This window comes from Pristiophorus japonicus, chromosome 22 (genome assembly GCF_044704955.1).
Source record: "Pristiophorus japonicus isolate sPriJap1 chromosome 22, sPriJap1.hap1, whole genome shotgun sequence".
In the NCBI taxonomy this organism is placed as follows: Eukaryota; Metazoa; Chordata; class Chondrichthyes; family Pristiophoridae; genus Pristiophorus; species Pristiophorus japonicus.
The window spans coordinates 22,220,872-22,233,717 of record NC_091998.1 but is presented as its reverse complement, the minus strand read 5'-3'; the positions used below and the strand labels follow the sequence as shown (position 1 = coordinate 22,233,717).

Genomic DNA, 12,846 nt, shown 5'->3' with positions numbered 1-12,846 from the left:
CCCTTCGAGCCTGCACCACCATTCAATATGATCATGGCTGATCATGTAACTTCAGTACCCCATTCCTGCTTTCTCTCCCTACCCCCTGATCCCGTTAGCCGGAAGGGCTACATCTGACTCCCTTTAGAATATATCTAACGAACTGGCCTCAACAACTTTCTGTGGCAGAGAATTCCACAGGTTCACAATTCTCTGAGTGAAGAAGTTTCTCCTCATCTCGGCCCTTATCCTTAGACTGTGACCCCTGGTTCTGGACTTCCCCAACATCGGGAACATTCTTCCTGCATCTAACCTGTCCAATCCCGTCAGAATTTTATATGTTTCTATGAGATCCTCTCTCATTCTTCTAAATTCCAGTGAATATAAGCCTAGTCGATCCAGTCGTTCTTCATATGTTAGTCCTGCCATCCCAGGAATCAATCTGGTGAACCTTCGCTGCACTCCCTCAATAGCAAGAATGTCCTTCCTCAGATTAGAAGACCAAAACTGCACACAATACTCAAGGTGTGGTCTCACTACAACTGCAGTAAGACCTCCCTGCTCCTATTCTCAAATCCCCTTGCTATGAAGGCCAGCATGCCATTTGCTTTCTTTACTGCCTGCTGTACCTGCATTCCTACTTTCAATGACTGATGTACCGTGACACCCAGGTCTCGTTGCACCTCCCATTTTACTAATCTGTCACCATTCAAATAATGATCTGCCTTCCTGTTTTTGCCGCCAAAGTGGATAACCTCACATTTATCCACTGTATATAGTATCTGCCATGCATTTGCCCACTCACCTAACCTGTCCAAGTCCCCCTGCAGCCTCCTAGCATCCTCCTTGCAGCTCTCACTGCCACCTAGCTTAGTGTCACCTGCAAACTTGGAGATATTACATTCAATTCCTTCATCTAAATCATTGTAAATAGCTGGGCTCCCAGCACTGAACCCTGCGGCACCCCACTAGTCACTGCCTGTCATTCTGAAAAGGATCCGTTTATTTCCACTCTTTGCTTCCTTCTGCCAATCAGTTCTCTATCCACGTCAATACATTACCCCCAATACCATGTGCTTTAATTTTGCACACGAATCTCTTGTGTGGGACCTTGTCAAAAGCCTTTTGAAAGTCCAAATACACCACATCCACTGGTTCTCCCTTATCCACTTTACTAGATACATCCTCAAAAAACTCTAGAAGATTTGTCAAGCATGATTTCCCTTTCATAAATCCATGCTGACTTGGACCGATCCTGTCACTGCTTTCCAAATGCGCTGCTATTACATCTTTAATAATTGATTCCAGCATTTTCCCCACCACTGGTGTCAGGCTAACCAGTCTATAATTCCCTGTTTTCTCTCTCCCTCCTTTTTGTAAAAAGTGTGGTTACATTAGCTATCCTCCAATCCATAGGAACTGAACCAGAGTCCATGGAATGTTGGAAAATGACCACCAATGCATCTACTATTTCTAGGGCCACTTCCTTAAGTACTCTGGGATGCAGACTATCAGGCACTTGGGATTTATCGGCCTTCAGTCCCTTCAATTTCCATAACACTATTTCCTGACTAATAAGGATTTCCCTCAGTTCTCCCTTCTCGCTAGACCCTCGGTCCCCTAGTATTTTCGAGAGGTTATTCGTGTCTTCCTTAGTGAAGACAGAACCAAAGTATCTGTTCAATTGATCTGCCATTTCCTTGATCCCCATTATGAATTCCCCTGATTCTGACTGCAAGACATTAGTCTTCACTAATCTTTTTCTCTTCACATATCTGTAGAAGCTTTTGCAGTCAGTTTTTATGTTCCCTGCAAGCTTACTCTCATAGTCTATTTTTCCCCTCCTCATTAAACCCTTAGTCCTCCTCTGCTGAATTCTAAATTTCTCCCAATCCTCAGGTTTGCTGCTTTTTCTGGCCAATTTATATGCCTCTTCCTTGGATTTAACACTTTCCCTAATTTCCCTTGTTAGCCACAGTTGAGCCACCCTCCTTTTTTTATTCTTACGCCACACAGAGATGTACAATTGTTGGAGTTCATCCATGTGATATTTAAATGTCTGCCATTGCCTACCCACCGTCAACCCTTTAAATACCATTCGCCAGTCTATCCCAGCCAATTCACATCTCATACGATCGAAGTTTCCTTTCTTTAAGTTCAGAACCCTAGTCTCTGAATTAACTGTGTCACTCTCCATCCTAATGAAGAATTCTACCATATTATGGTCACTCTTCCCCAAGGAGCCCCGCAGAACCAGATTGCTAATTAATCCTCTCTCGTTACACAAGACCCAGTCTTGGATGGCCTGCTCGCTAGTTGGTTCCTCGACATATTGGTCTAGAAAACCATCCCTCATACACTCCAGGAAATCCTCCTCCACAGTATTGCTACCAGTTTGGTTAGCCAATCAATATGCAGATTAAAGTCACCGATGATAACTGCTGTACGCTTATTGCACGCATCCCTAATTTCCTGTTTGATGCTGTCCTCAACCTCCCTACTACTGTTTGGTGGTCTGTACACAACTCCCACTAACATTTTCTGCATTTTGGTATTCCGCAGCTCTACCCATACAGGGGTCAAGTTTCGGCCTGAATTGCTCCTATTTTTTTGGAGCAACTGGTTTAGAATGGAGTATCTTAGAAATTGCAATTCTTGGCATTTAGTTTGCTCCAGTTCTAGTCAGTTGGAACAGTTTCATTTTGGAACAGATTTTTTTTTTCAAAAGGGGGCGTATCCGGCCACTTACGCACCGTTTTGAAAGCTTAGGCAGTGAAAATTTACTCCAAACTAACTTAGAATGGAGTAAGTGTAGATTTTTGTACGCTCAGAAAAACCTTGCCTACACTTTACAAATCAGGCTTAGGTTACAAATCAGGCGTAGGGAATGGCGGGGTGGGGAGTGGGGGGGGAAGGGTAGTAATTAAATTCTACAAGCATTCAACAGTCTTACTTATACAAATAAAGAGCCATCCTGACTAAAAACTTATGAACAAAGCAAAGACAAAATATTGAATATTCCTATCTGTGTGAAGCAGCAGCAGCCTTCGAGCTGCGGTGTTTCAGGCAGGCCTTCCTTCCATGTAGGAGATAGGGGCGGCGTCAGTGGCTCGACGGCAGCCGAAGCCACAGCAAGCAAGCAGCCTTTGAGCTGCGAGGGAAGCTGAGGCCATTCAGCCACGGGATAGGGGTCCACGAGACAAATCAACGCTTTTCTTTAAGTCCCTTTAAAAATGGCCGAGTGCCAATGTTTCTGGGCTACTGCGCGTGCGCGCGCACTCCAACGCGCACGCGCAGGGCTGCTGGCAAGACGTTGCCTCATTTAACTTGGCCCCGCCCCCTCCACTTGCAGAATCGGCGCGACTCTGTGGCTCCGCCCTCCGCTGCTGTCTGCGCACCGCGCAGAGCTCCCAGGGACCAGCAAGGAGCCGGAGAATTAAGAGGTATTTTTCTGTCGCACTTTTAGGCGCGAAAAATGGCCGTCGAGGTCGGGGCTGCGCTGTTCTAGGCGTGGCCCGAAACTTGACCCCATAGATTCTACATCATCCAAGCTAATGTCCTTCCTTACTATTGTGTTAATCTCCTCTTTAACCAGTAACGCTACCCCACCTCCTTTTTCTTCCTGTCTGTCCTTCCTGAATATTGAATACCCCTGGATGTTGAGTTCCCAGCCTTGGTTACCTTGGAGCCCTGTCTCCGTAATCCCAATTACATCATATCCGTTAACAGCTATCTGCGCAGTCTGCATAATAAGTCCACCTTATTAGGAATGCTCCTCGCATTGATACTCAGCCTTCAGGCTTGTTTTTTTAACACTCTTTGTTCTTTTAGAATTCAAGCTAGGTTTCCTAGCTTTACATGCAGTATTGTTTTGCTCATATTAAAACAAGAACACATGATCAAGAAATCTAATCATCTAAAACACAATGGTGGGAAGGGGAGCGAAATTGACCATGGTGGGGAGGCAGTACAGGCACAATCGTACCGATGGCCCGTTGATGGGAGGAGGCTCGTGTGGTGCATGGACCAGATGGGCCGAATGGCTTGTGTCTGTGCTGTATGTTCTATGTCATTCTGCATTTAAAAGATGCTTGGATGGACACTTCAAGTGCCGTAACCTGCAGGGTTATAGACCTAGAACTGGTAATTGGGATTAGACTGGATCATCTCTTGTTGGCCGGCACAGATACGATGATGATTACTGCAAGGGAATCGAATACGGCCAGGGTAATCTCCTGGACTAGTTTCGATCGCCTGGATGGTTCGGAAAGGAATTTTCCCAGATTTATTTTTCCCCAATTGGCCTGGGTTTTTATCTGTTTTTTGCCACGCCCAGGAAATCGCATGGCTCCAGTTGGGGTGGAGTGTAGAATGTTTCAGTGTAAGGGGCGTCGCAATTGTGTGGGGCGGATTGGTTGGACTGGATGCTCTTTACCTTTCCGACATAGTTCATTGTTCATAGGTTTATATGTAACCTTCAGGGCTGCTGACCTAGGGCCATGTGGCTCTTTGTCGGCAGCGCAGACACGATGGGCCAAAATGTAAATTTCTATGTTTCTCTATGTCCCACCCGATAATCAGTTCCATTGACTTCAATGCAGCTGAATGTTGTATGTCATATATAACATAGAAACATAGAAAATAGGTGCAGGAGTAGGCCATTCGGCCCTTCGAGCCTGCACCACCATTCAATAAGATCATGGCTGATCATGCAACTTCAGTACCCCATTCCTGCTTTCTCTCCATACCCCTCGATCCCTTTAGCCGTAAGGGCCACATCTAACTCCCTCTTGAATGTATCTAACGAACTGGCCTCAACAACTTTCTGTGGTAGAGAATTTGACAGGTTCACAGTTCTCTGAGTGAAGAAGTTTCTCCTCATTTTGGTCCTGAATGGCTTATCCCTTATCTTTAGACAATTGTTATTCCACCCTTGTTGTGCGTACCTGCCCAGGAACAATTTCCTCCCCCCCCACTGCGCTGTGCACCCAGCTACGGAAGATGTTGCTACTTCAGCAAGGCTTTCAGAAGCCAGGGCGATCCTTGTTAAGCTGTTTATGATGTCTGCAATTACTAGACAATTATTTATTTTACAGTATCGCCTTTCGCATCCAGTGTTCTCCCCTCCTACTGTCCCGAAGTGCTAGCTCACGCTGGGGCACGGTTCCAAGGGCACAAGACATTTGCTGCCCCACCCATGGCCCTGCCTGCAAGTGTTCTTAGTTTATTGGGCTGTGGCAGGCATCCCAGTTTTGTCAGTTGGACAACCTAGGTACATTGATGGAGCACGTGGAGACCAAGCGCAAACAGCGGAAGGAGCGCACAGCAACCCAAGGTCCCCATTCACCCATCCCTCCAACCACCGCCTGCCTCATCTGTGACAGAGACTGTCGGTCCCGCATTGGTCTCATCAGTCACCTGAGAACACATATTAGTGTGGGAGCAAGTGATCCTTGACTCCGAGGGGCTGTCGAAAAAGAAGAAGTGCCTTGATGCTAAATATTTTCTAAACTGGCTCAATATTTTACAAGGAGTGACAAGCTGGTTTAAATTGCACAGTGTGTCAGAAACTGTTCCCTCAATGAAACATTTTCCTTCCTCGCTTTAGTTTTTAACCAGTTTTTTCCCCTCAACTGCTGTCCATGGCAGTTTTACCACTCCGCCACTGATGGTTTCGCCCCCTGCTGGCATACTGCTGCACAGGCACCGGGTGCTCTCCCTTACTCCGGCCAAGCAGCCAACCTTTCACCCAAAATCTTCTCCAAGTATTTATCCAGTTTCTTTCTGAACATTACTATTGAATCTGCTTCCACCACCCTTTCAGGCAGCGCGTTCCAGATCATAACAGCTCACTGAGTAAGTCACATTCTCTTAAATACCCCCCTGGCTTTTTTGCCAATTGTCTTAAATCTGTGTCCTCTAATTACTAACTCTCCTGCCAGCGGAGAGAGTTTATTTCCACCTACTCTATCGAAAACCCCTCATTATTTTGAACACTTTTATTATATCTCCTCTTAACCTTTGCTCCAAGGAGAACAATCCCAGCTCCTCAAGTCTCTCCACATAACTGAATTCCCTCCTCCCCGGTTCCATTCTGTCAAATCTCCTGTGTACGCTCTCCAAGGTCTTGACATCCTTTCTAAAGCATGGTGTCCGGAATTGGACACAATACTCTGGCTGAGGTCCAACCGGTGATTTATACTGGTTCACCATCACCTCTTTGTTTTTGTACTCCGTGCCTCTATTAATGAAGCCTTGACCAATCTTTTTAATTCGCCTTTTAAAACTTCCCACAAGGTCTATTAAAACCAGGCCAGGAACCCCTCACAAACTGCGCAGTTACACAAAGAATTTCTTCTAAAATGCAAGTGATATTGCTCAACAACTCTTTTGTCATTTTCAACAGAGAGATTTACTGAGACAGTCAGAAAGGCTTAAAATTTGCCCAGAAGCAAAATGCACAATTTTCCCATCACAGTTCTCGTTTCTGCTCAGCCAGAAGTTTTAAAAATAATTAGTCCCAAGCTTGCTTTGTGGTTGCGTACTTCAAGTAGTCAAGCATATAGGTATCATTGTTGTGAGGATTACAGGGGTTTGATCCCCCATCCCAAAATAACCTTAACCCATCTCCCTTTGGGAATAAACGGGAAGACAATGTACTGTGTCTTCTCCCATCCAGTTAGAACCGGCTTTCTTGACACAGTCAAGAGTTTTCCCCCAGCATAATGGAATTCCAGTTGTTAGGTGTTATTTTCCGTGAGGGCGGGTCATTCAAAAATATTACGGGGGTGATTTTCATCGAATACTTTAGGCGCTAAAGAGATGGCTAAGGAAAGGTCTTAAACTGAAACAGTGGTTTAGCCCATGTTCAGCGCAAGGCGCCATCTTTGTAAAGGAGTTGATGCCAGTGCTAGGAACGGCCGCCCAGTGGCTTGTTAAACAGTTCATTACCACTTAAATTGCGTGCTAGCGCTCATTAAGGAGGTGGCAGTGCAATCCAGTGGCTTGCACTTCAACTAACGCCCTCTCCTAACAGCAACCGGCTGTTTGGAAGTAAATGCAGTTTGATGTTTATTTCAAATGCTACTTAAAGCGATACTCGCCATGTCATGGTCATTGCCATTGGAGCTCTGAAACACATCGGGGCACTTTCTGGGACACTTCGTCAAGACAGGAAGCAAAGAGTAGGAGTAAATGGGTACTTTTCAGAATGGCAGGCAGTGAGTAGTGGGGTATCACAAGGTTCTGTGCTGGGGCCCCAGCTGTTTACATTGTACATTAATGATTTAGATGAGGGGATTAAATGTAGTATCTCCAAATTTGCGGATGACACTAAGTTGGGTGGCAGTGTGAGCTGCGAGGAGGATGCTATGAGGCTGCAGAGTGACTTGGATAGGTTAGGTGAGTGGGCAAATGCATGGCAGGTGAAGTATAATGTGGATAAATGTGAGGTTATCCACTTTGGTGGTAAAAACAGAGAGACAGATTATTATCTGAATGGTGACAGATTAGGAAAAGGGAAGGTGCAACGAGACCTGGGTATCATGGTACATCAGTCATTGAAGGTTGGCATGCAGGTACAGTAGGCGGTTAAGAAAGCAAATGGCATGTTGGCCTTCATAGCGAGGGGATTTGAGTACAGGGGCATGGAGGTGTTACTACAGTTGTACAGGGCTTTGGTGAGGCCACACCTGGCGTATTGTGTACAGTTTTGGTCTCCTAACTTGAAGAAGGACATTCTTGCTATTGAGGGAATGCAGCGAAGGTTCACCAGACTGATTCCGGGGATGGCGGAACTGACATATCAAGAAAGACTGGATCAACTGGGCTTGTATTCACTGGAGTTCAGAAGAATGAGAGGGGATCTCATAGAAACGTTTAAAATTCTGATGGGTTTACACAGGTTAGATGCAGGAAGAATGTTCCCAATGTTGGGGAAGTCCAGAACCAGGGGTCACAGTCTAAGGATAAGGGGTAAGCCATTTAGGACCGAGATGAGGAGAAACGTCTTCACCCAGAGAGTGGTGAACCTGTGGAATTCTCTACCACAGAAAGTTGTTGAGGCCAATTCACTAAATATATTCAAAAAGGAGTTAGATGTAGTCCTTACTACTAGGGGGATCAAGGGGTATGGCGAGAAAGCATGGGGTACTGAAGTTGCATGTTCAGCCATGAACTCATTGAATGGCGGTGCAGGCTCGAAGGGCCGAATGGCCTACTCCTGCACCTATTTTCTATGTTTCTATGTTAAGATGTCACCAAAACTCGAGCAACATTTATTCTGGAAATTATCGGAGGAATTCACCTAAAAAGAGTAAGTGCTGCGCTGCTCCACCTTATAGGAGTCATTAGGAAAGAGCAAGAGCTTGGCCATGGACATCTTGCTAGGGGTCCTCCTTTGTCTGGACGAGGAATGGGAGGAGGACATGAGGCCAGGCAGAGCAGCACCAGCTGCGGCAGGAGAGAGGGACAGGAGGGCGAGGAGGGTGAGGTGGAATCCTTCCCTTCCCCCTGTGGGTGCAGGACTTCCCTCCTCCTCTAGACCTGCTCCAACAGGACCTCCACTGCCAAGTCAGAGAACCTGTGCGCCCTCTTATTCAGTCCCTGAGCCATCCAGATACAAGCCACTATGTGTCAGTCAGAGCACTCCACACCTTCAAGGAGCCCTCATATATTGCTCCTTGGAAATTGCATCTAATCATCACTTGAGTGCTAAACCTACAGATTTCTGGTTAGTAGCTGCAGACAGGTTCAAATCATGATAACCAGCAATTCGACCAAAAATTGCTAAATCTAGACTTTCAAACAGACGTGTCTTATCAGCACAGCACCCATTGAGCACCTGTTTTCAGCCTTTGGCCAAAATAACCCCAGTCTCCCCTTGTCCTATCTTTGCATTCCTCCCACTGCACATCACCGGTTTGAGGAGTGGCTGTGAGCGCATGGGTGGGTAGTCAGCTGTGACTCTGTGGGTAACACTCTCTCCTCTGAGTCAGAAGGTTGTGGGTTCAAGTTTCCACACAAGAGACCTGAACGCATAATCCAGGCTGACACTCCAGTGTAGTGCTGAGGGAGTACTGCACTGTCGAAGGTGCTTTCAGATGAAACGTTAAGCTGAGGCCCCGCCTTCTCTCTCAGGTGGACGTATAAGATCCCACCGCACTATTCAAAGAAGATCAGGGCAGGTCTCCTAGGCGCGCTGCCCATAATTTATATCTTCAACCAACACCACTAAAACAGATGATCTGGTGGTTATCACATTGCTGTTTGTGGGAGCTTGCTGTGCGCAAATTGGCTGCTGCATTTTCTGAATTACTAAAGTGACTACACTTCAAAAATAGAAGTAGTATTAGGCAGTCCCCCTCGTATCGAGGATAACCCGCTTCCACAGCAAAAAGGGATGAGTTCACAGTATTTCAATGAGGGACCTGACATTCGAGGTCCCGAACTACATATTGAAGGGTGGTGCCTTACTTCATTGGCTGCAAAGCACTATGGGGTATCCTGAAAGGCACTGTATAAATGCAAGTCATTTTACTCTTGGAGCTTTGTCAGCGTCCGTGTACATCATGCAGGAGAAGTGTGGCAGGATCTGAGAAATTCCCACTGAAGTTTTCGCTATCTTCCTACGGGAAAGGCCTGCTCATTGTGTTTTACGACAAGTAGCTACCAGGTAGCCATCACACATCCCTTGAGGATCAGCCGAAGAGCAGCATTGGCAGGGGCTTAGGAGCAGATTGCCTGCCCATCAGTATCAGACGTGGCTCAGTGGGCAGCACTCTCGCCTCTGAGTCAGAAGGTTGTGGGTTCAAGTCCCACTCCAGGGATCTAGGCTGACACTCCCAGTGCAGTGCTGAGGGAGTGCTGCACTTTCGGAGTTGCTGTCTTTCGGATGAGACGTTAAACCAAGGCGCGACTGCTCTCTAAGGTGAACGTAAAAGATCCCATGGCACTATTCCAAAGAAGAGCAGGGGAGTATCTCCTGGTGTCCTGGCCAATATTTATCCCTCAATCAACATAACAAAAACAGATTATCTGGTCATTATCACATTGCTATTTGTGGGAACTTGCTGTACAAAAATTGGCTGCTGCGTTTCTCACAATGACTACACTCTCAAAGTACTTCATTGACTGTAAAGCACTTTGAGACATCCAGCGGTTGTGAAAGGCGCTATATAAATGCAAGTCTTTCTTTCACAAGAGATTGTAGCATTCAGAAGACCCAAGGTTGAGGAGATGGAGAGAAGCCCCCCCTTGTGGCCACATTGGTAAATGCACTGTGGCAGAGACCCACGAGATCGCAATGGTCATCGGATTGTTGAGTGAGCTTATCTCAGACAGGGTTGGGGTTGGGTTGGCTTCATTGCTCCTGGACTAAGGGGAAAATTAGCTGGAATTCCAACTTTGACCACTATCAAATGACTCTTGGATGAGATTGTCAGTATCTGTGGAATCATTCCATAGCAGACACACCATGGGAAGGCAGTAATTACAGGGCCAACACACACACACACTCCTCAGCATAAGTTAAAGCGCTGCAGCCACGTTACTGTGCATCCTTCCACTTTGATGTGACTGTTTTACACAAAGTAATTTAATTGAGATAATGGGTTTAATGGATTGTTTAAGTGATTGTTTATTCTTGCCCTTTAGGACATCGCACTTGAAATCTTTTTAAAGAATGGACATTCAAAGTTCCTTATTTTCCATAAAAATGACAGGAAAAAGGTCTTTAAAAAGTAAGTAACTATAAATATGACACACAGTCCCTCCAGCCAACTAACTTTTGTGCAGTTATTGTCCGCTGAATTTCTTGCTGGTTTATTTTTTGAGAGCTTTCTTCGTTTTCCTTCAGATTCTGCCACGCAATACCTTCAGTGAAGAAAGGAAAGAGAGACAGCAATAAAAACGGCGGGTGAGTTCACACAGCGCTGAGATTACCTGACTGTTTCATTCAAGAGGGGAGTTCTGTTTTGTTGCACTTGGGAATCAAAATTGGAGCGTATCAACAGAGTGGATCAAATTGCATTTGAAACAGACTAAGATGCAGGGCTACGGGGAGAGAGCAGGGCAGTGGGGTTAAGTTTATGATTGCTCTAACAAAGAGCTGACACAAACACCATCGGAGAACGACCCCGTTCTGTGCTGTGATCTTTGGTTCTATTTCGAACCAACTGGCTTTTGTGCAAGACATTATTCCACTTGATTTTTCAAATAGAATTATGGATCCTTGGGCTTTTGATTGTTTTTTCTGTGTGTAGAATCCTTCATTGTCATGTTTATATCATGAAACAGTAAAGCCCTTTCGTAATTAGAGTTTGTTTACCACAACACGCTAACACGGCCTCAACGTTTACCCCGTATTAGGAGCCAAATTACTGTAGTGTATTTGCTTCATGGGTTCTTTGCTTAAGAATTCACAGCTACACATTTGCTGTAAAGAACTAACTGGCTTATTCACAAAGGTTTAACAATCGAATTGAACACGACCAGTTGATTCACTAGGTTCACAACAGCACGCCTCATTGTGGAGAACCTGAACTCAATTAACCGGGGTTTTATTGAGTCTTGTGAACATCACGTGACTGGCTAAGCCACTCACTGTGCAACAGTTCCACAACTCTTTTGGGGAGGGAACAAAATAAACATTAGATCAAGTGCCCCCTGATCTGGGGGACACTCCAGACACTTTTAACTGCCCTCTTTTTTTCATTTTTCCAATAGCTCCACAACTCTTTTGGAGTAAACAAATAAACATTAAATCGTGCCCACCGATCTGGGGGACACTCCAAACATTTCCCAAGGCCCTTTTTTTGTTGTTTTTGTTTTGTATTTTTGTAGGGTTTTTTTGTGGTTTTTTTGGGGGGCTCTAAAACCATAATTTACAAGGCAACAGTTCCACACAAACATGTGAGCATGCTCACAGGTGCATACATTACAATGACTGAGGATTTCTAACCTACAATTATACAAAATATGTACTCAGTGAAGGAATTTATGTAACATTTTTTATCGCAGAAACATCCCAAAGGACTTGATTGGCGATGATGTGCGATCACTGCTGTTATATAGGTGAATACAAAAGTACCTACAATTCAAAAGTACTTCATTGGCTGGAGGGTACTTTGGGACGCCCTGAGGTCGTGAAAGACGCTATAAAAATACATGTTCTTTCTTTAATGCAGCAGCCATTTTGTCCGTAACAATGCCAGACAAACAACAATAAGTGAAAGAGCCAGTTTATCTATTTGTCGTAGTGTTGGTTGAAAGAAAGAAAGAAAGACTTGCATTTATATAACGCCTTTCACAACCACCCGACATCTCAAAGTGCTTTACAGCCAATTAAGCACTTTTGGAGTGTGATCACTGTTGTAATGTGGGAAACGCAGCAGCCAATTTGCACACAGCAAACTCTCACATACAGCAATGTGATAATGACCAGATAATCTGTTTTTGTTATGTTGATTGAGGGATAAGTATTGGCCAGGACACCGTGGATAACTCCCCTGCTTTTCTTCGAAATAGTGCCAGGGGATCTTTTACATCCACCTGAGAGAGCAGACGGGGCCTCGGTTTAACTTCTCATCCGAAAGGGGGCACCTCCAACAGTGCAGCACTCCCTCAGCACTGCACTGGGAGTGTCAGCCTAGATTTATGTGCTCAAGTCTCTGAAGTGGGACTTGAACCCACAATCTTCTGACTCAGAGGCGAGAGTGCTGCCCACTGAGCCACAGCTGACACCTGTTGTTGGCCAGGACATCAGGAGATCTCCCTGCTGTTCTTCAGGTAAATGCCGTGGGCTCTTTAATATCCAATTGACTCACCAGAGCAGGCAGACAGGGCCTCGGTTTAACATCTCAACCTGAA

General features: G+C 45.5%; 1 protein-coding gene across 1 annotated transcript in view; it reads left to right on the top strand.

The window, feature by feature from the left end:
• The window catches only part of wdfy4 (WDFY family member 4), a 328,629-nt gene that overhangs the window by 189,569 nt on the left and 126,214 nt on the right, over positions 1 to 12,846 (top strand). Inside the window, exons 46-47 of the mRNA XM_070865753.1 lie at positions 10,633 to 10,718; positions 10,835 to 10,894. Coding sequence (XP_070721854.1) covers positions 10,633 to 10,718; positions 10,835 to 10,894 — 146 coding nt within the window. The remainder of the gene's footprint in view (positions 1 to 10,632; positions 10,719 to 10,834; positions 10,895 to 12,846) is intronic.